The sequence below is a fragment of the Neltuma alba genome, unplaced genomic scaffold (assembly GCF_004799145.2).
Source record: "Neltuma alba isolate B1F8T4 unplaced genomic scaffold, ASM479914v2 tig00013084_pilon, whole genome shotgun sequence".
In the NCBI taxonomy this organism is placed as follows: Eukaryota; Viridiplantae; Streptophyta; class Magnoliopsida; order Fabales; family Fabaceae; genus Neltuma; species Neltuma alba.
The window spans coordinates 334,387-353,258 of NW_021637412.1; the positions used below are offsets into that span (position 1 = coordinate 334,387).

Here is an 18,872-nt window from a genome sequence, read left to right on the forward strand (position 1 = left end):
ATTATTATAGAGGGGACATAACGTTCTGCAATTTAGAGTAGAAGGAGGAGCAAATAAAGCAAGACGAGAGAAAAGATAAGTGGAATGAGAACAAGGTCACCTCCAAGAAACAGCGAGACCCTCTTCTCTTCCATTATCTTCCCATCCATTTAAATGGCTACTTAATTTTAAAGATATCCATCCACCATTATATATCTGCCTCTGATTTGTGTAATTATTTCACTTAATATGAAGTTAGTACCCTCCAAATTACCATAACAATTGGGTTATCTTTCTCTCAATCCTCACTATCATCGTCTCTACTGAGGCAATCGACTATGTGTTTCTTCTCTTTTGATTCGTGTTAAGCAAACCAAATTACTTCATTATGCCAAAAAACAGAGCAAAAGAGTAAACAAAGCAATTTGAAACAAACATAATTCTAGGACCAAAACTTTGCAGTTGAAATTTGAGGGATCAGTACTAAAGTGGACTCAAATTTAAAGGACAAAAATTTGCATTGACTAAAAAATAATTATAGGCGATTTTAAAACCAAATAAATTCAATATTTTCTGAGCTTCTCCTCGAGATACTAGATTAGAGAAGGGAAATGAGAGGTCATGGATGCCTAACCAAGCATTCAACAATCAAAGAATGAAAAAAGAATGACAAAGCATTCAATTTCAAAAAAAAAGAAAAAAAAAAGAAAAAGACGGGATAAAAAAAAAGGAGAAAACATAAATTATTTATTTTTTAAGATACTAGTATATGGTACTCCTCCGTCTTTGATATAAAACCTATTTAACTAATTTGATTAGATTAAAAAGGTTAGGTAAATTAGTTAATGATAAGAAATATGACATATTTTTCCTAAAACACCAAAATCATTTTTCTTAATACCTTCCCTACCTCTTCTACTTGATTATGGTTGAGAGAGTATCTATAAAAATAATTTAGAAAAAAGTGATAAATATGATAAATAAGTCTTATATTTAAGACTAAAATCAATTGAAAAATTAGATGCTATATTAAAGACTAGAAGAGTATTATATAGAGTATTTATTAACCAAAGACAGACTGTAATAGGTTAGTAGTGAGAAGAAAAAGACGTCATAATAAACAAACAACCACATACGAGATGAACCTCGTGGCCCGATAACAACACGGTGTCGTAATTGTGAGCCCGCAAGTCCACCGTTGATGGTGCTCCATCCGCTTTTCTGTTTGCTGGACCCCGCATCGCCCAAATCAGAGTCACCACCAACCCCTTCCCAACGGTGAGTGGTGACCACCTTAACCAATATACCGCTCTTTTGAGGCCAAGGGTATTGGGGTAGCGAGTGGAAGAAGGAATGACCATGGCGCTTCGCAGACTATCCTCCACCATCAAGAGACCAAGTCTAGCTTTTACTAATGGCGGTTCTGTTTATTACATGGTGACGTGAAATTTTCAATCCCTTTAGATCTACTCCCCACTCGTGATCATCTCCATCACTGAATTCGTTTCCTTTGCTTCCCTTTCATATCCCAATAATCTCTTATGTATTGTTTGGTTACAGTCTTCTTTCCAAAATGCAGCAGCACAAGAAAAAGAAAAAGCTCGTGCAGCCGTAAGCCATTTGTCTCATTTCGTGTGTTCCCGCTCCAGGGAATGATTTTTTTTTTTTTATGTGTATTTCATCTTGATCTTGGGTAACCGAGGGAACGTACCGCAGTGGATAAAGCAGCTCAATGATCCTATTGAAGTTGTGGATCCGGAAGTCACAGACGTAATTGAACTCGAAAAAGCTCGCCAATGGAAGGCATGTAAAACTTAACTTTCTCCCTTTTCTATCCATGTGATGTAACTGAGTGATGATGGATCGGAGCTTGGTTTACAATGGTTTTGTAATTTTTGAGTTAAGGCTCTATGAAATAATCAAACGAAAAACTATATTTTCCTATACTGTCGAATTGGAAAGCTTAGTTCCTTTGAATTTATGTTTGTTTATGGCTTTGAGTATATAGGGATTCGAACTCATACCTTCAGAAAACTTCACGTCATTGTCGGTGATGCAAGCTGTTGGATCGGTCATGACTAATAAATACAGCGAAGGGTATCCCGGTGCCAGATACTATGGAGGAAATGAGTGCGTGCTTCTGCTTATCGATGATCTTCCAAAACATGCGATTTGTAATTTTAAGAAATTCATAGATTGGTATATTGACTTCTAACATATACATTCAGGTATATTGACATGGCAGAATCCTTGTGTCAGAAGCGTGCATTAGGAGCTTTTGGGCTAGATCCCGCGAAATGGGGAGGTACATTCGTCCATGCACATTTAGGGTGCAGTTTGGGTTCTTGCTATTCAGCAGAATGCTATTCTATGTGACAAGGCGTTATCCCAAAGAAATATGACCTATCAATAGATTAATTGCTAGTTTTTTATTCAGAGTCGCATGCAAGTATTATTATTTATTTTAACTACTTGCCTGCGAAAGAGTTTCTCAGTACTTATTGGAGATGAAGGTGTTTAGTGCTTTTATTTTGCTCCTGTCATCCTGGTACCTGAGTCACAAGCACTTATAAAATTATCTCAGTCAAAGGGTATTTCTCGATCAAGCAAGCCATGTACTACATGGTGGTGATTTCTTGAGTATTTCTTTTTCTGGTCAAAAGAAAGTAATTATTCTGCTGTTAACCACGCAAGCTGCAAATGATATTACCTTTTGTATATAGTTTGAACATCTGAAGTACACAACTCATTAGTTTATCTTCGAAGGCTGGAAAGGCTGAATTCTTTTCTTCTTTTCTCTACTCATGAAAAAAAGTAGTATATTCATTCTTCTCCTGATGAACATAGAATTTTGGTCTTTGGGACTAACGTTTATGTCCTTCTCTTCCTAGTAAAATGGTTGTGGAGAAGAATATGTTTTCAAATTCCACCTGCTGATTGTTAGTTTTGAATTGTTGCAGTTGGTCTTTACTAATTTTGCTTTTTCAAATTTGTGTCCGGTATCATGTGAGAATCCTTGTGAAGTTTGTAATTTATGGGATTTTCTCAAGACATTTCTGATTCTATGCAGACACATTTCATGTACGTTACATTACTAGGTCAGTCTTACGTTTTCTTGGAGGTCTTATGTACTTTGTTAACAGTCAATGTGCAGTCATTGTCCGGATCCCCTGCTAATTTCCAAGTTTACACTGCATTATTGAAACCTCACGAGAGAATCATGGCTCTTGATCTTCCCCATGGTGGACATCTGTCTCATGGCTATCAGGTAATAATACTGATTTTCATTATCAGTTATTTTATTGCACCAATTTATGAGCAACTTAGCAACAAGTTTTGAAAGAACAGTGTAGACCTTTACATGCAAAGCTTGAGAAAGAAAATCATGTGCTTATATTTGGCATATGGATTCACCTCAATTAGAAGTAACTTTCTGAAATTTTTCTTCGCTCCTTATATTAGGCACAGGCAAGGAAGAACTTGTATTTTCAGTCTTCTCCAAATTACCCTTTCATGAGAGAACATTTTATGATCTCTGTATAACCAAATCATTCCACCATTCAATCTGAGCCTTGCTAAAATTTTCCTCACTGATTATCTGAATGCTGAACTATCACATTTGGTATTGCCTGTTCTCCAGAGCACAGTGCAACTATCCTACAGTATAATGGCATTCCTAATGCTTTGATAGAATACTTGTGTTTGTATGTGCTGCGTTGATGTCCAGATTCCTCTGTTTCTTTCTGCTTCTGATGTTTGTGTTTTGAAATTTTAGCGATGTATTATACTTATATATGCCTAATGATTTATTTCTGCCTTGCAGACTGACACCAAGAAGATATCAGCTGTATCAGTATTCTTTGAAACAATGCCATACAGATTAGATGAGAGCACTGGCTATATTGATTATGACCAGGTTTAATGGCTCTCGTTTACTGTGGATATTATCATTTAATTAAGAGAGAACTTTCTCCACACTGCGGCTATCTAGTTACTGTTACTGCTATCTTTGCCACTGAGCTGCCCTTTCTGATTTGATATTTAATAATTAATCATTGAACTGTAGGTTGTATAGTTGGTCTAGTTTAATTTCTTTTTATGGTATAAAATTCACGAGGCTTCAATTTCAACTTTTCTCTTTTAATGAATTTTAAATGTTAATTCTTATCAGATGAAAATAGTTTCAATGTGTTGTAATGAACCTCATTATGTATCCCCATGCCAATGTATACTTGCTCAGATCTTTGATGAAACACCTACTTGCTCAGCTATGACTCTGACTCAAATTATTTTGACCTCTCAGTGGCTCAGTGCCCATGGCAATGCATCCATTATTCTTTCTATTCTAAATCATTGCATTAAATTGGGAAAAGAGTTTTGTTTTACAGAGGTTCTACTCTTCCATGCATACTGTTCTCTTATTCTTGTAAGTAATGATTTGAAATGTTTACTACCTTCAGATGGAGAAAAGTGCTGCACTTTTTAGGCCAAAACTAATAGTTGCTGGTGCTAGTGCTTATGCTCGCCTTTATGACTATGCACGTGTACGCAAGGTAATTATATATCTGTAGCACTTTTGCTCTTCAGGAAAGATCTTTAGATATTTTCATGCTTAACAAAGATTAAATGATGGTTTCATGCTTGAGTTTATATAGGTCTGCGACAAGCAGAAGGCTGTTATGTTGGCTGATATTGCACACATCAGCGGATTGGTTGCTGCTGGTGTTATTCCTTCTCCTTTTGATTACGCAGATGTTGTGACAACCACAACACACAAATCACTTCGTGGACCACGTGGAGCTATGATCTTCTTCAGGAAAGGTGTGAAGGAGATAAACAAGCAAGGACAAGAAGTGAGTCTCAAAAGCTAAATTTAATGTTAAAATTAGATCAAAGGGAATTAAACAGAATATATGAGGGCTACTCTGTTTGCAGTAGCTGCTAACCCTCTCAGGCTATGTTCGTTTTAAATGCTGTTTGCAAGTCATTTCTCCGTCTCTTTAGATTATTTCGAAGTTGCATGACGTAGCAAATTCTTAACTGATCGATTTCCTTTCTCTTCAGGTGTTATATGACTTCGAAGACAGGATAAATCAGGCTGTTTTTCCTGGACTTCAGGGTGGTCCACATAATCACACAATTACAGCCTTGGCAGTTGCACTGAAGCAGGTTTTTTAATTGCTAGCCAAGGAAACACTAGTATCATTATGTAGTCGTCCCTTATATTTTGCATGGAAGCATAACGATCATTTTTGCCCCATTTTTATTTTTTTTTATACCTATGGATACGATTTGTAGTGTTTTGTTTTGTTTTTGTTTTTGAATTGCCAGGCTCACTGCGAAATTCTTTTTCTTTAAATTTAGGCTATGACACCAGAATTCAAGGATTACCAAAAGCAAGTTCTTAGTAATTGCTCAAAATTTGCACAGGTAAAGCGAGCACCATTTTTAATATGCTGGCCAGTGCTTCATAAAGCCATCACAATGAGTCAATACCCATTAGCTGTCTATTCTAATTTGTATGGTCTGACATTTAACTGTTATGGTCGCCTCTCTGGTGTTGATTGAACCCCAGACTTTGACGGAGAAAGGATATGATCTAGTATCTGGCGGAACGGATAATCATTTAGTGTTGGTTAACTTGAGAAACAAGGTAAATGGGGTGATTCCTTCCTCTGGCAATTTCTTGCTCATATTTCCATCTGAAAGGATTCGTGATAAAGTACTCATTTGTAAATTCATGTGAACAAACCAGTCCAGAACAGCCTGCCTACCGCTGGTTTCAAATTATATTGATTACTGATCACATGCAGTGATTGGTGACTGGTTACTATGGCCAAATGCTACAGATGAATTCTGCTGAGTAGAGCGTATCCCTGAGACTTAAAGGAACTGTGTGAGATACACATAATTTTACCTTCAAACAAAGGAAGACTTCCCTAATGTTTGTGAACTTGACATGATCCTACTATTGATTATTTTGCGTGGTCAGATAAGGTTGCTACACGCATGCAATAAACCTATGCTGGAATTTATTAACAAGTTAACTATAAAAATATGCCAACATATTTATAATGTTTGGTAGGTATTATTTATGTTTTGGTTAAATTACTCTTTTAGTCAACGAAATTTAATGGAACACTGGTAGATTAAATTTTTAGAAGTGTAAGAGCTTAATTAAAAATTTTAAATTGTAAGGACTAAATTAAAACTTGAGGGGAGTTACATTGATCAGATGAATTTGTTTAACCTTGTAACTTTATATTGTATTGTTTGACAGGGCATTGATGGCTCAAGGGTTGAGAAGGTGCTAGAATCAGTTCATATCGCAGCTAATAAAAATACCGTTCCAGGGGATGTGTCTGCCATGGTTCCTGGGGGCATTCGTATGGGTACAGTCTCTCTCCCTCCCCGTCATCTTTTTTTGTTTTTCCCCTTGTCATTGTTACTGTTGGTTCTTTAATTACATGTTGAAAATGTCGTCATCTGGTGATGCTCCAGGTACCCCAGCTCTCACATCCAGGGGGTTTGTTGAGGAAGATTTTGTAAAAGTAGCCGAATATTTTGATGCCGCAGTCAAGTTGGCCTTGAAGGTCAAGGCTAATGTAAAAGGTTCCGTTACCTTCTACCTCGCCTTCTTTCACTTTGGTTGTATTATTGTTAGCTCATTCGTTATTGGTTTCTGTAAGTTCAGGAACAAAGTTGAAGGATTTCGTGGCAACGATGCAATCAGATGCTCAAATTCAATCTGAGATTGCTGATCTCCGCCGTCAAGTAGAGGACTACGCCAAACAGTTCCCGACAATTGGTTTCGAGAAAGAGACGATGAAGTACGGCGAGTGAAAATGGCACATCACATGGGTTGGCGTGTGCTTTCATTCTCCTGGGTTACTTGCCCGGCCAAATGTTGGGCATTTTTTGTGATTTATGATGAAATAATGTCTAATTTTGATTTGTTGATTCTGTTTTTTTCCCCTCAAACCTTTACAAGAATGGGATAAAAGGATCATTTCACACGACAATGAATCCGTTGAAATTATTGATCATTCCTCCCATTTCAAAATGATTGTCTATTTACACGTTAAGAAGTTTATTAGATAAATATTATAGTTCTATCGGAGATCACTGAAGACTCCCATTTTCAGTTACGTTTGATGTGAGTCATTAATGTAGAATGAGAAATATTTATGCCATAAAAATATGTGAAGAATTTATTCTCCTTGAATTTCACAGGTACCTATTTGGTAAGCAATATTAATTTCATATGAATTTATAAATTTAATGCCCCCGGCAGAGTAAGGATCAATCAATCAATGAAACAATATTTCTATCTGAGAACTTGATATAATACTCGCATTGTAAGATGGAAGTAGAACTATTAAACTGTATGATGGAAGTAGAACTACTAAACTGATGTTACAGGTAAAAAGAGAAAGCCAACTGCACAAACATATATACTGACAAATCATATATATTCTTCGTCGTGATATGTAATTCCTTTTTCTATCTTTCGAAGATGTTCCCCGAAGAGATTTTCCTTCTTTCCTTTTTTCAACAAGAGCAGACGTAAGAGGTGAAGAAACTAACGTTTCTTGCTTTTAGTCTTGGACATCTTTGATTTGCATGCTTCAAGAGGCGGTTTCCATATTATATCCTCAAGATTGCTGCAAAATGTCTTGTAAAACTGCTAAATAGAGAAAGGAAAACTATCATCAATTATGAACCAAAAACAAAAATGGTGGGGCCAATCTAACAACAAAAGGATTTCTTAGAAACTGACCTTGAGGTATTCACTCCCATCTCCAGAGGTTCTTTGAATGTCCACCATTAGAAAAGTGGGAGCAACTTCAAAAATCTTTATTATCGCCAAGAAGGGGGCCATGTGAAGAAATAAATTGTCATTTAAATGTGAAGAGGCAGTTGAAAGTCAAAAAGAGGCCTGGGAACTTACTTCCAGTATCACCGAAAAATAAGAAGTCCTGTCTGCTGAAATACCCTCCACTCTCATCTGAAAATTTATACCAACAGTTTAAATGGGGAGAACTTTAGGTAGAGTTAACCTCTACTGAATATTAAGATCAGATTCCGCTGATTTACGTTGACCATCAATGGAAATAACTAAAAGTGAATTAGTCACATCAAAGAATCCAAAGCAACAGAAGCGGAGGTATTATGTAAATTACGGCATCCTAACCTTATAGTTGCGAATATGAGTCTTAAATCCCATTGATTGTGCCACAACTTCCATACTCGATAAAACCACCTTTGCTGGCTTTTGAGTGATAAAGCGTGCTTGGTAGTACATAGAGTCCTGTAAGGATGTTACAGAATAAAAGCGGTGTTACGACCGTGCTTGAGAAAAAAATCAAAACTCAATACCCGAACTTAAAACCACAGTAAGTAGGGGCTAAAATTATACTCCTTCGGTCCTTATTATAGGACCCAATTTGACTTTTTATTTGGTCCTAATTATAAGACCCAATCCATTTTCTCTCTTATATTTATGCATTTTTTTCCAAGATAATCCTTCTAATAATGATAGTTTTAGCCAATATACTTAATTAGTAAGGATATTTTAGGAATAACAACACTTATTATTATAAATAACCAACTTAACTTACTTCCTTAATCTCCTCAAATAAGTCAATTGGGTCTTATAATTAGGACCGGAGGAGTATTTATACATATCAGCATGCACACATCTTGTTAAATATTACAAGCTAAAATCCTGCCTGCAAAGTTCCCTTAGGACATCGTATGACTGTTTTCTCAATACTTGTGCGTATAATTATTGAGCCAGTACATGGCAAATATAAAGAAAATGTCAAAATTAAATACCTCTCGACGATCGAATAGTGATGCCAGGTTTAAGCCTTGAGACAGGATTATCAAGTCAAATGCATTGAGCATCAAAGGACCCGTGTCTTCGTTTTCACTCTGTTGATTAGCCGCCTGATCCTTCGACGACAAAATAACCATTGTCAGATATGAGTAAATAAGAATGCGTGCATTCGTGTTATGATCCAAAATACGTTACATTTTGTAAATATAAAGCTGCGTGGATAAGTTCAGTCTAGGAGGATTAGCTTTGAGAAGACAAGGGGGAAGGGGGAGGGGAGAAACAATTTTGAAATGGACAAAATGCAGAATTAACGCATTATACAAACCTCAGCATCGTCAAAAGCTGCATTTACGTCATCCAAATTTACTTCTTCATGCTCAAGTAGACTTACAGGAACGTAGCCTTTTTTAAACCACTCATCATTTCGTATCTGCTCAATAGTTATGCGCTGTGTATATACACATGCACGCGCAGATGAAGCAATAGAGAAGAGAATTGTCAGAGACAACCAGAACCAAGATGGATGGAATAAGGATATATCTATAATTTACTAATACGTTATTTGGAAGCTAGAACATTCTATACAGAAGTTACCGTAAAAAATACAACTACGAGAATAATAGAACATTATAAGACTTAATATGCTCATCCGATACTTACAGTCTGAGGATTGGGGTCCAAAATTCTATGTATTAAAGATTTTGCTCCCACTGAAAACCAGGCTGGGTATGAAAACTCTGCTCTACCAATCTGCACAAAAGGATCAGGTAAAAAGTCAACAGCATCATAAGCAGAATCCAAAATTCTCCTTGAAAAATGCAGGAGGCGACTGACATTTTTTATTTCCCCTTTCACACCCGAAATCTGAGTGACTCAATACTGTTTCGCAGAAGTAAATAGACAGACAGGATCCGCAACACCAACATTTATCAAATATCATTTTGCTGATAATTGGTCTATGTTCCTGAGATTGAAGTATAAATTTGAATCACCAAAGAAAAATCCTTGACATCTTTACAAACAGGCACTCCACTGACCTACAAAGAAAAATGTATACTGGAAATGTTTGAATCCATGCCTTACTGTATAACATAGTAAGATCAAGTTCATCAAAGGGAAGATATCCAGCCAACAGAACATAAAGGATAACCCCACAGGACCAAACGTCTGCCATAGCCCCATTGTAACCCTTGTGACTCAGTACCTGAGGCCAAAAATGTAATGCCAAGTGGAGAAGCCAGCATCCAAATAATTAGTTTCTTCAGTAGACATAAAAGTCAAATCTAATTCATTAGTTTCCTGCCCTTATATTTACCTCAGGAGCTACGTAGTTTGGTGTCCCACAAGTTGTCCGAAGGATACTAACCCCCTGTGAATTTTTACCAGGCGTCAAGTCATCCAATATAATTTTGTCCGCATAAGTTAAAGTCAAATTTAAATCCACTGGGTAACAATCTCACCTGTTCTGGTAATGCACTCAAACCAAAATCTGAAATCTTTATATTTCCTTGGGAATCAAGTAAGAGATTTTCGGGCTACAGAAGGGAATTACATCAAACAATTAAAATACTATCATGAATAAGGAAAACGACAAACTTCCAGATCCGAATGCTTGCAAACCTTTAAATCTCTATGGTAAACTCCCTTGCTGTGGCAGAAGTCTACACCATCAATAAGCTGTTGGAAGAATCTTCTTGATTCAGCTTCACTAATACGCCTATGGTGTACCTGCACATAAATTTTATTTTAATAATCATTATTTCCAATATCTTGAACAAGTCAGAAGAAAGTTAGAGTAGAGGGCCAGGGGCTACATAAAACAGGATTGTCTGAGCTACTCACTATTTTATCAAATAATTCGCCACCTGTAATGAACTCCAATATGATATAGATCTTAGTGCGGCTTGCTAGAACCTGAAAATAACATTTCACGAGAAAAGGATATATTGGACCTGTTAGGTCATGAAAATAGCCAGACGAACCTTTTATGACCTTGATGAATAAAGAAAAAGGGGAAAGGAAGAAAGGCGGGTCTGAGATCCAGAAAATATCACGTGCCTCGTGGAGACGGACGACATACGGATGTCTAACTAGCTTCATAATAGAAATCTCCCTCTTGATCTGTATTATATAGGAGTGTTACACATAATTTTGAGGGCAGAAACTATAACGATCACCACAAAATCGTGAATTCATCATGAAATTTCAAGTAGCTTGAAGTGAATTGGAACGTCAATGCAGTAAAAAGTGTTAACCATGGTCAAAATAACAGAGATTAAGAAGTCAATTTTCTTATTTTATCGGATTGCAATAGACCTTTGGATACATCACATAACTGATAACTTCCATATGCCCCAATCATTTCAGTTCAAGTAGTCATTTTACCGCCAGAGCACTATGTCCTTAGATTAGAACTAATTTTTCACCTAATTATCAAGAAACTTGCAAGACAAGTGCAAGCTATGGCAGCTGACGAATTCGACCCAGAAGATTTAGCAAATGACAATAATAATAAAATAATTGAAAATTGAAAGGCAATTCCGAGTATTATTGGAACTTGAAAACCGTCTTCTCGAATACTTCGAGTAAACTCTCGGTTTTGAGGTAATCAAGGAATGGACAGCCCTTTCCTTCAGATAACATTGTTTGTTCCGCCCATAGTTTATACATTTCTTCTACCAGAACAATGAATTGAACAAGTCTATGCACATATAGAGAGATCTAATCATCCAAGGAAAACAGATTGTCAAAAGTAGCTGAAACTGGAGAATTCACACTACGTACCTGGTCCACCATTTTGTGCTTGATGATGGTGCTGCGATCGAGCACTTTCATGGCGACACTCTCCCCGGTCTCTGTGTTCTGCGCAAACTTTACTTTGGCAAAGGTGCCCTCCCCAATCGTCCTCCCAATCTCATACTTCCCCACTTTCCTCACCACCATGGCTCTCTCTCTCTCTCTCTCCGCGTTTCTCTCACCGCAGAAATCTCAGTTCAGGCATTGCAACAGCTCGCAACGGCCAGAGCTCCTGAGATGATATCACTAGTGTTGTTGATGAGTTTCTCGGCCAGAACCTCAAACTTTACCAAACCAACAAACTTCTCGCTTTTCAAACTATTTAATTAATTTAAGTTGAGTGTTGGTGAGGAATACAGATGGGAGCATTTGGAGGGCCAAAAAAAAGAACGGAGGCCACGTTGACAGACGAAATCGCCAAAGATGTTTGGTAGCTCATAGGATCAACGATAAAGAAAAATATATTCTTAGAAAATATCAAAAAGATGCCCCGGAAAAGGATTCCTAGCAGAAGATTTTCCCGGTCAGGAATCTAAGAAAGCCAATAGAGGGGAAAAAAATGAAAACAAAAAAGCTTGGGAAATGCAAGGAACAATGTCTGAAAATTGACAATTCGGAACCTTCGAGTGGAGAATCATTTGCTTGAAGTTGAAGTGGGAAAGGCAGTAAAGTTGCGGGGGTGGGTGAGAAAGGAATATAGAGAAGAAGTCGGTAAAAGCGAGGCCTTCACTGCTTGTGTATATATCATATCTTTCGGCATTTTATGTACACTCAACCGTGATGGAGACAGGAAGGTCCGACGAAGCAGAGGAATGCGACAGTGCTGACATGGATGCAACTGATTGGTGAGGCGGCAGGGCGTTCCTGCCTTTGGGAATCATCTGCGCTGCCGTACGAACAGCTAGCCTCATTCTTTTGACGTGTTCAGCCAGCTTCCCCAATCAAGGACGAAAGCACCCCAAGAAAGTATATAACTGCTCCGGTGCAGTAAATATATATATATATATATATATAATTATAAATATAATATATTTTTTTAAAACATTTTAATAATCTTTCTTAAATAATATGCTAGTAGATTAATGATATTAGTTAAATTATTAAATATAATATTTTTTAAATATAATAGGATTAATTTTAAAAAACTGATAAACATGTGAAATGTGTCTTGTATATAAGATTAACATCAATTCTCAAGTTAGGTCCTATTTTAAAAACAGAAAAAAGTAATGTAGAATAATTCCAGAACATAAAATATTTGGCATAACACCAACTTTTTTTTATAAAAAATTGAAAGCACACTGATAAAACAAACTAAAGAATAACTCCCAATGGATAAGATGGTTCTAAAAGCTTTTCAATTCCATGACATAATTAAAAATTAAAAAACAACTCATGAGTCTCAACTAAAAACAATTAAATTTAATATAAATAAATTCCTTGAATTTTATTTGATACTAATAGGTCCCAAAATATTTCATATTTTATAAGTCAGATTTGTAAAATTTAAATCCCTTGACACCTAGAAGAACTAAATATAATTCGGAGAACTTATTTGTATTTAATTTTGTTATCTGTAACTTATGAGTAATTTTTGCTAAAGAATGTTTTAATGGGTAGTTACAAGCTAATCCTCAATAAATTTTAATGCATTGACAGCTGATTTGGCTTCTTTTTATATCAATGTCTATAAATTATTTGCAAATCAAACTAAAATAATATTCTTTAATTTAAACTTATATTTAAAAATAAAATATCACTTGTTCTTGTAAAAGAAAAAACAAGCACATATAGATATGCCAAAAATCAGTTATTTGAGAGTAAAATTTGAACGCAGGCAGATATTGTGATTTTTTTTTTTTGTGGTCACATGATACATGCCCACTGCTCGTACCGACTCGACGAAATTTGCTGATGTTATCACTAGAGCGTTGTTGATGAGTTTCTCGTGTTTCCTTAACACGAGCACAACCTGCGTTTCTTTTTCTTGTTTTTTTTCCCCCCCAAAAAAAAAGGTGACACTCGCATGTTGCGTCTCTGTTGAGGGTTGACCCCGGGGGTGGGGCTCAATGATGACGGTTAGTTGTGTCGGGCGGGAGGTCCGCTCCCCAGTCACTTTTTCTTTTTCGGGTAATTATAGTTCTCGCCCACTTTATTTTTAGGGGAAATTTCATTTAAAGACCGCAGAAGGGAATTTATATCAGTCAACCCCAAAACATTATAAAATATCACTACAGGACCAAGGGAACAAATTGAAATTAAAAATAAGAGTAAGATTATAATAATACTCCTCACTTTTATTTTTTTAAAAAATAAATATTAATGGACGTAACTGTTCCGGCTACTAGAGCTACAGTAATTGCCACCAAAGGTCTAACCTCTGGCAGTAGCTGAACCTCCGGTAGCCGTTGATGTAGCTCTGGTGGCTGAAATTTTTTTTTTAAATAAGGTGGCCAAAGGAAGGTTTGAACCCATGACCCATTGGCTCACCAAAAGTATGTAACCACCAAGCTAAGCAAACCATTCAATTATCTAATACAAATAAAAATATATATAACAAACAAAAACAACTGTTCAAGTATAAATAACAAGTGAAATTCAGCAATTTACAATAAAAATTAGACAATTTACAAATAATATAATAAAATTCACAACTCCAAATGCAAATGTTTAAGTATATATGAGCAAATGAAATTTAAAGATTTACAACAAAATTTTATGGGTTTACAACCCAAATTTGGCTATTCACAAGAAATACAAGAGAATTAACAACCTGCAATGTAAGTGTTTGAGTGTAAGTGAACAATTGAAATTAAACAATTTACAAGTGAAATTCAGCAATTTACAACAAAAATTAGGTAATTTACAAATAACATAATAAAATTTACAACCCCAAATGCAAGTGTTTAAGTGTAAATGAGCAAGTAAAATTTGAAAATTTACAACAAAATTTTATGAATTTACAACCCAAATTTGGCTATTCACAAGAAACACAAGAAAATTCACAACAAAAATGTAAGTGTTTGAGTGTAAACGAACAAGTGAAATTCAGTGATTTACAACAAAAATTTGATAATTTACAAATAACATAATGGAATTCACAATCCCAAATGCAAGTATTTTAGTGTAAATGAGCAAGTGAAATTTGAAGATTTACAACAAAAGTTTATGAATTTACAAGTGAAATTCAACGATTTATAAGTAAAATTCAGCAATCTACAACAAAAATTAAGCAATTTACAAATAACATAATGGAATTCACAACCCCAAATGCAAGTGTTTAAGTATAAATGAGCAAGTGAAATTGTCAAATTTTACTTGTAAATCTATAAATTTTTGTTGTAAATTTTCAAATTTCACTTGCTCGTTTACACTCAAACACTTACATTTTTTGTTGTGAATTTTCCTGTGTTTCTTGTGAATAGCCAAATTTGGGTTGTAAATCCATAAACTTTTGTTGTAAATTTTCAAATTTCACTTGTTCGTTTACACTTAAACACTTGCATTTGGGGTTGTGAATTTTATTATATTATTTGTAAATTGTCTAATTTTTGTTGTAAATTGCTGAATTTCATTTGTAAATTGTCTGATTTCAATTGTTCACTTACACTCAAATACTTACATTTTGGGCTATGAATTCTCTTGTATTTCTTGTGAATAGCCAAATTTAAGTTGTAAATTCATAAACTTGTATTATAAATCTTCAAATTTCACTTGTTCGTTTACACTTAAACACTTGCATTTGGGGTTGTAAATTTTATTATGTTATTTGTAAATTGCCTAATTTTAAATTGCTGAATTTTACTGTAAACTTTCACCGCTGTCTCCGGTGGCCGTTACTGTAGCTTCGGTTGCCGTTCAATTAATATTTATTTTTTTGAAAAATAAAAGTAGGGGTAATTGTAATCTTATTCCCCTTTTGCGATCCTTGAATGAATTTTTTCCTTATTTTTGCATATCAATGATCGATTGACTGGGGGAATTAATATCTATGGTGCCATTCAATATAATTAAGGTTTAGGTGCATTGGACTTCCATGCATCACTCTTGCACTTTCGAAGGAGTGGATGTGGATATAGAACAGGGGTAATATATTAACTTTGGAATAATTAAGTTTGAAACATGATAAACTTGCGAGACAATAATTAAAAGGGAAAACCATATTGGAGGTACCTATACTTTTTTTTAATTTTCAATTTGGTACCTATGTGTTTTTTGTTCTTAACTAAATCTTTATTTTTCCTCTATTAACATCATTAATCCTTATGTAAAGACTAAAATCAATAGAACAAAGTTATAAGTACTAATGTTGCTAAAAAATAAAATTAAATGTTTAATTAAAGGGAAAAAACACATAGGTACCAAATTAAAATTGAGAGAAGTATAGGTACCTTCAATATGGTTTTCCCTAATTAAAATACGTGCCCCGGCCAAATTGTTAACGTTTTTGCTTGAAGGTCTTATTATTCTCGGCCCCAGTACACATGCTACTTCAAAAAGATAAATTTTACAAGTGCTATAGGCCAACAACTTGATTTCAAGCAAGCTTGGGAATGGGCCGTCGGCTCCTCTTGTTCATTAGCAATAGTTAGCTGGTGTGTGAGCGCGCGTGCGTGCGTGTCTCTATGCATAGCCGGGTGACGGGGGTACAGTGGGGAGCGTGATAGAACATAAACAGAGGAGGAGCTGCGATGTATCGCCTCTCAGATTAATGGAGTATTCGATAGCAATCTACATTTACTTCTACGCCGAGCCACTTAGCTTGTAGTGCTTCAAAATGACAACTCCGATACTATTATATTTTTAGTAGGAAACTTTTAACTGAAAAGAAACATTCAGGCCCCTTTAAAAATGAAACAAGATTAAAGAGTGTTTGAATGGAAACAAAACTGTGATTTTAAAAGTAATTTTATAATTAATAAAGTAAATATATAAATGAGTTTATTTGGATTATGAAAAAAAAATATTTTAAAAAGTACTTATGGAAATATTCAAATACTCTCTAATTTTTTAACTGAACAACCATGCACAATACGGCTATTTAATCCTAAAAAAAATCAAAATAAGTGTGCATTCCTCGTAATTATGATTCCCCACCACCGCTCCCCGCCCCCCCCCCCCAACCACAAAAAAAAAAGGGGAAAAAAAATTGCGGCTGGATGCAGCCCCGTTTAACTGTATGTTCGACGTTTTGGAGGCAACGCATAACTATTTCAGAAAGACAGGCCGAATATTGCTTCAATATGTTGGGCTTTAATCAGCTGCTTAGGGGAAGCCGAAAGGGAGAAGAAATTAAACCAAGTCACGTTATTTCGTATAATTATGAAATTAAGTCACGGTATTGCGCAATGTTCTTTTCTACCTGATAACAGATGTTAAAATATATTGATGACATCTGGTTAACCTGTTGGTTATAGTATCTTATAGAATTATTATGATGATCCTAAACAGTTAATTGCATATTATATAAGACGTGTAATATCCATAATCTTCATCATGAAATTTGACGTTCAGTAATCAACGAACTCCAATCATGGAAGCACGCCGGAGATAAATGGCAGGGGAAGAAAATGTACTATATAGAAGGGTCATCCACTCCTTCGAGTTAACTATGCACTGTAAACACGAGCAAAATCAAAACTGACCTCCAAAAAGGGAACACCCGGATGATTTCAAGTGCTTACATATCGGGGGTATCGCCATCATACAGCCGAAGCCGCTTTAGAAACCTTCCCTTCTGGATTCAGAGTTCCACCACCGCCTTGTGTCCCGTCACTTCCGGCTGCCACCTCTCTGTTTGGAGGCACCAGCCCGCCCCAAGTTGTCGGAGCCGCAATGAAAACCTGCCTTCCAGCGTCCTCGTATAACACCTGTGGGTATCCAGCAGGCTCTGCCACCTCAACCTTTGGCTGTACTATTGCATTAGTTTCACGCCGTTCGCCCCAATTCTGGACTGTGAATGTGAAAGTGAAAGTGAAAGTGATTCTAGTGGTGACCCATTGTAGAACTCACTTGTCTGGACCATTCTCGGGACTCGATAATACGGCTGGCCTACAGCTCCAGTCACGGCTCGCAAAGTAGTAGCAGGGTACATTACGGCTGGGGCTGCAATGAGATACACTGGCTGCTCAGGAACAGTTGTAGAAGCCGGTAACGAATAACTAGCACTTGTCACGAGTCTTTCAGGCGAATAAATTGCCGCTGATCCTGGGATTGATACCGGAGCTGGAACAATGTACACAGGCATCTCCTCTTTCGCGGGATTTTTCTGAGAGTAACGGTCCGTGGTTTTATTAACCGTGCCATTGTCTACTTGATCGCCTTTTTGTAGGATCTGGTCATTCTTTTCCAGATGCAATCTCTGTGACTCCTCGATCTGTATCTGAATCTCAGTTGGTGGTCCCACCAGTTCTCCAACAATGTGCCGATCTTCCGATCCACCATCCGTTCCCGTAGGCGAACCATTTGCCTCCACATGCGGAATGGCAGACCCGGCGGGAGGAACAGAATCGGGCAATTTCGTTGCTGAAACAACTGAATATCTGTAATCCAATCCAGACAGAAAATCAGGATTCGCAGCCGATATAGGTGCCGCCGTTGAAGAGCCCTTAACATGTGGAATGTACACGGAATTGAGAGCATCCACAAACCACTGATGCTCCGGTTTCAAATCGTTCGACTCGAAACTCGTCGGAGCCGACGATTTTGGTGGAAACAGGAACAGCCTCAATCTAGCAGGCTTCAACGACGCACGTTGAGACAGATCATACTCGACCATCATATGCTCTAGATCCTCATCGTTAGTGACCGAAATCAGAGCGTCAAGATCTTCACCGGGAAGTTGGTACTTGACGAAAACATCAGCATTGCAGAGAGAAAAGAGCTTCGTCATCATAGCCGAGAACTTAATGCTGCGATCAACGGTTATGATCTTGGTATCACCACCGACGTAAGCAAGCTGATTATCATGAATCCTAAATTGAATATTCCCGCCATAGCTGCACATGAACTTAACTTTGTGGTTGTTGGTGGTGGTAGAGATGGAAAGAAGATCGTCCATCGATGGATTCTCGTTGTCAAAGTCTTGAGAATGAGGCGAGGAATGGCGGGAATCGGGGTGGGAAGCGAGGGAATGATTTTCCATTGCTAGGGTTTTACGGAATGAATCAGATTTCAGGAATACAGGTCGGGGCTGGGGTTTGAGGAAACTGAACGTAATAAAAGGCCTTGAAGCGGTGTGAGGATATCGGGGATA

General features: G+C 36.6%; 3 protein-coding genes across 9 annotated transcripts; 1 reads left to right on the plus strand and 2 right to left on the minus strand.

Annotated features, from left to right (window-relative positions):
• Positions 1–1,266: 1,266 nt before the first annotated feature.
• Positions 1,267–7,042, plus strand: LOC114734287 (serine hydroxymethyltransferase 2, mitochondrial). Of its 2 annotated transcripts, none has more exons than XM_028921880.1 (15): positions 1,267–1,416; positions 1,540–1,611; positions 1,696–1,782; positions 1,988–2,109; positions 2,208–2,284; positions 3,123–3,247; positions 3,803–3,895; positions 4,440–4,532; positions 4,635–4,832; positions 5,044–5,148; positions 5,344–5,409; positions 5,555–5,632; positions 6,260–6,371; positions 6,481–6,591; positions 6,674–7,042. In XM_028921880.1, the coding sequence occupies exons 1-15, from the start codon at positions 1,333–1,335 to the stop codon at positions 6,820–6,822; spliced, it is 1,572 nt and encodes a 523-aa protein (XP_028777713.1). In that variant the 5' UTR covers positions 1,267–1,332; the 3' UTR covers positions 6,823–7,042. The 2 variants fall into 2 exon arrangements, with proteins under 2 accessions (XP_028777713.1, XP_028777714.1); XM_028921881.1 differs by having other exon boundaries at positions 1,540–1,590.
• Positions 7,043–7,219: 177 nt separating this feature from the next.
• On the minus strand, positions 7,220–11,903 carry LOC114734288 (CBL-interacting serine/threonine-protein kinase 8). 6 transcript variants are annotated; one of them, XM_028921887.1, is made up of 14 exons: positions 11,606–11,903; positions 10,880–10,942; positions 10,664–10,735; positions 10,442–10,549; positions 10,282–10,356; positions 10,137–10,190; positions 9,900–10,025; positions 9,482–9,571; positions 9,147–9,269; positions 8,818–8,937; positions 8,174–8,290; positions 7,931–7,987; positions 7,760–7,834; positions 7,220–7,663 (listed from the first exon to the last, which is right to left on the minus strand). In XM_028921887.1, the coding sequence occupies exons 1-14, from the start codon at positions 11,762–11,764 to the stop codon at positions 7,562–7,564; spliced, it is 1,341 nt and encodes a 446-aa protein (XP_028777720.1). In that variant the 5' UTR covers positions 11,765–11,903; the 3' UTR covers positions 7,220–7,561. The 6 variants fall into 6 exon arrangements, with proteins under 6 accessions (XP_028777720.1, XP_028777719.1, XP_028777718.1 ...); XM_028921886.1 differs by having other exon boundaries at positions 7,220–7,666; XM_028921885.1 differs by having other exon boundaries at positions 7,220–7,666; positions 8,818–8,931; positions 10,125–10,190.
• A 5,231-nt stretch (positions 11,904–17,134) lies between these two features.
• LOC114734281 (uncharacterized) lies at positions 17,135–18,761 on the minus strand. Its single transcript, XM_028921872.1, has 3 exons — positions 17,673–18,761; positions 17,326–17,565; positions 17,135–17,233 (listed from the first exon to the last, which is right to left on the minus strand). The coding sequence occupies exons 1-3, from the start codon at positions 18,759–18,761 to the stop codon at positions 17,135–17,137; spliced, it is 1,428 nt and encodes a 475-aa protein (XP_028777705.1).
• Between the last annotated feature and the right edge of the window lie 111 nt (positions 18,762–18,872).

Bases quoted from the DNA above. Each gene is read 5' to 3' on its own strand.
- LOC114734287 (XM_028921880.1), top strand. From the start codon at position 1,333: ATGACCATGGCGCTTCGCAGACTATCCTCCACCATCAAGAGACCAAGT. The intron at 1,783-1,987 runs GCATGTAAAACT...TTGAGTATATAG, and splicing joins AAAAAGCTCGCCAATGGAAG to GGATTCGAACTCATACCTTC. The intron at 6,372-6,480 runs GTACAGTCTCTC...GTGATGCTCCAG, and splicing joins TCCTGGGGGCATTCGTATGG to GTACCCCAGCTCTCACATCC.
- LOC114734288 (XM_028921883.1), bottom strand. From the start codon at position 11,764: ATGGTGGTGAGGAAAGTGGGGAAGTATGAGATTGGGAGGACGATTGGG. The intron at 10,191-10,281 runs GTGAGATTGTTA...AAAAATTCACAG, and splicing joins TGAGTGCATTACCAGAACAG to GGGGTTAGTATCCTTCGGAC. The intron at 10,026-10,124 runs GCAGGAAACTAA...TTTTGGCCTCAG, and splicing joins CTCCTGAGGTAAATATAAGG to GTACTGAGTCACAAGGGTTA.
- LOC114734281 (XM_028921872.1), bottom strand. From the start codon at position 18,761: ATGGAAAATCATTCCCTCGCTTCCCACCCCGATTCCCGCCATTCCTCG. The intron at 17,566-17,672 runs GTAGGCCAGCCG...TTCACAGTCCAG, and splicing joins TGCGAGCCGTGACTGGAGCT to AATTGGGGCGAACGGCGTGA. The intron at 17,234-17,325 runs GTATGATGGCGA...TCGTGTTTACAG, and splicing joins TTTCTAAAGCGGCTTCGGCT to TGCATAGTTAACTCGAAGGA.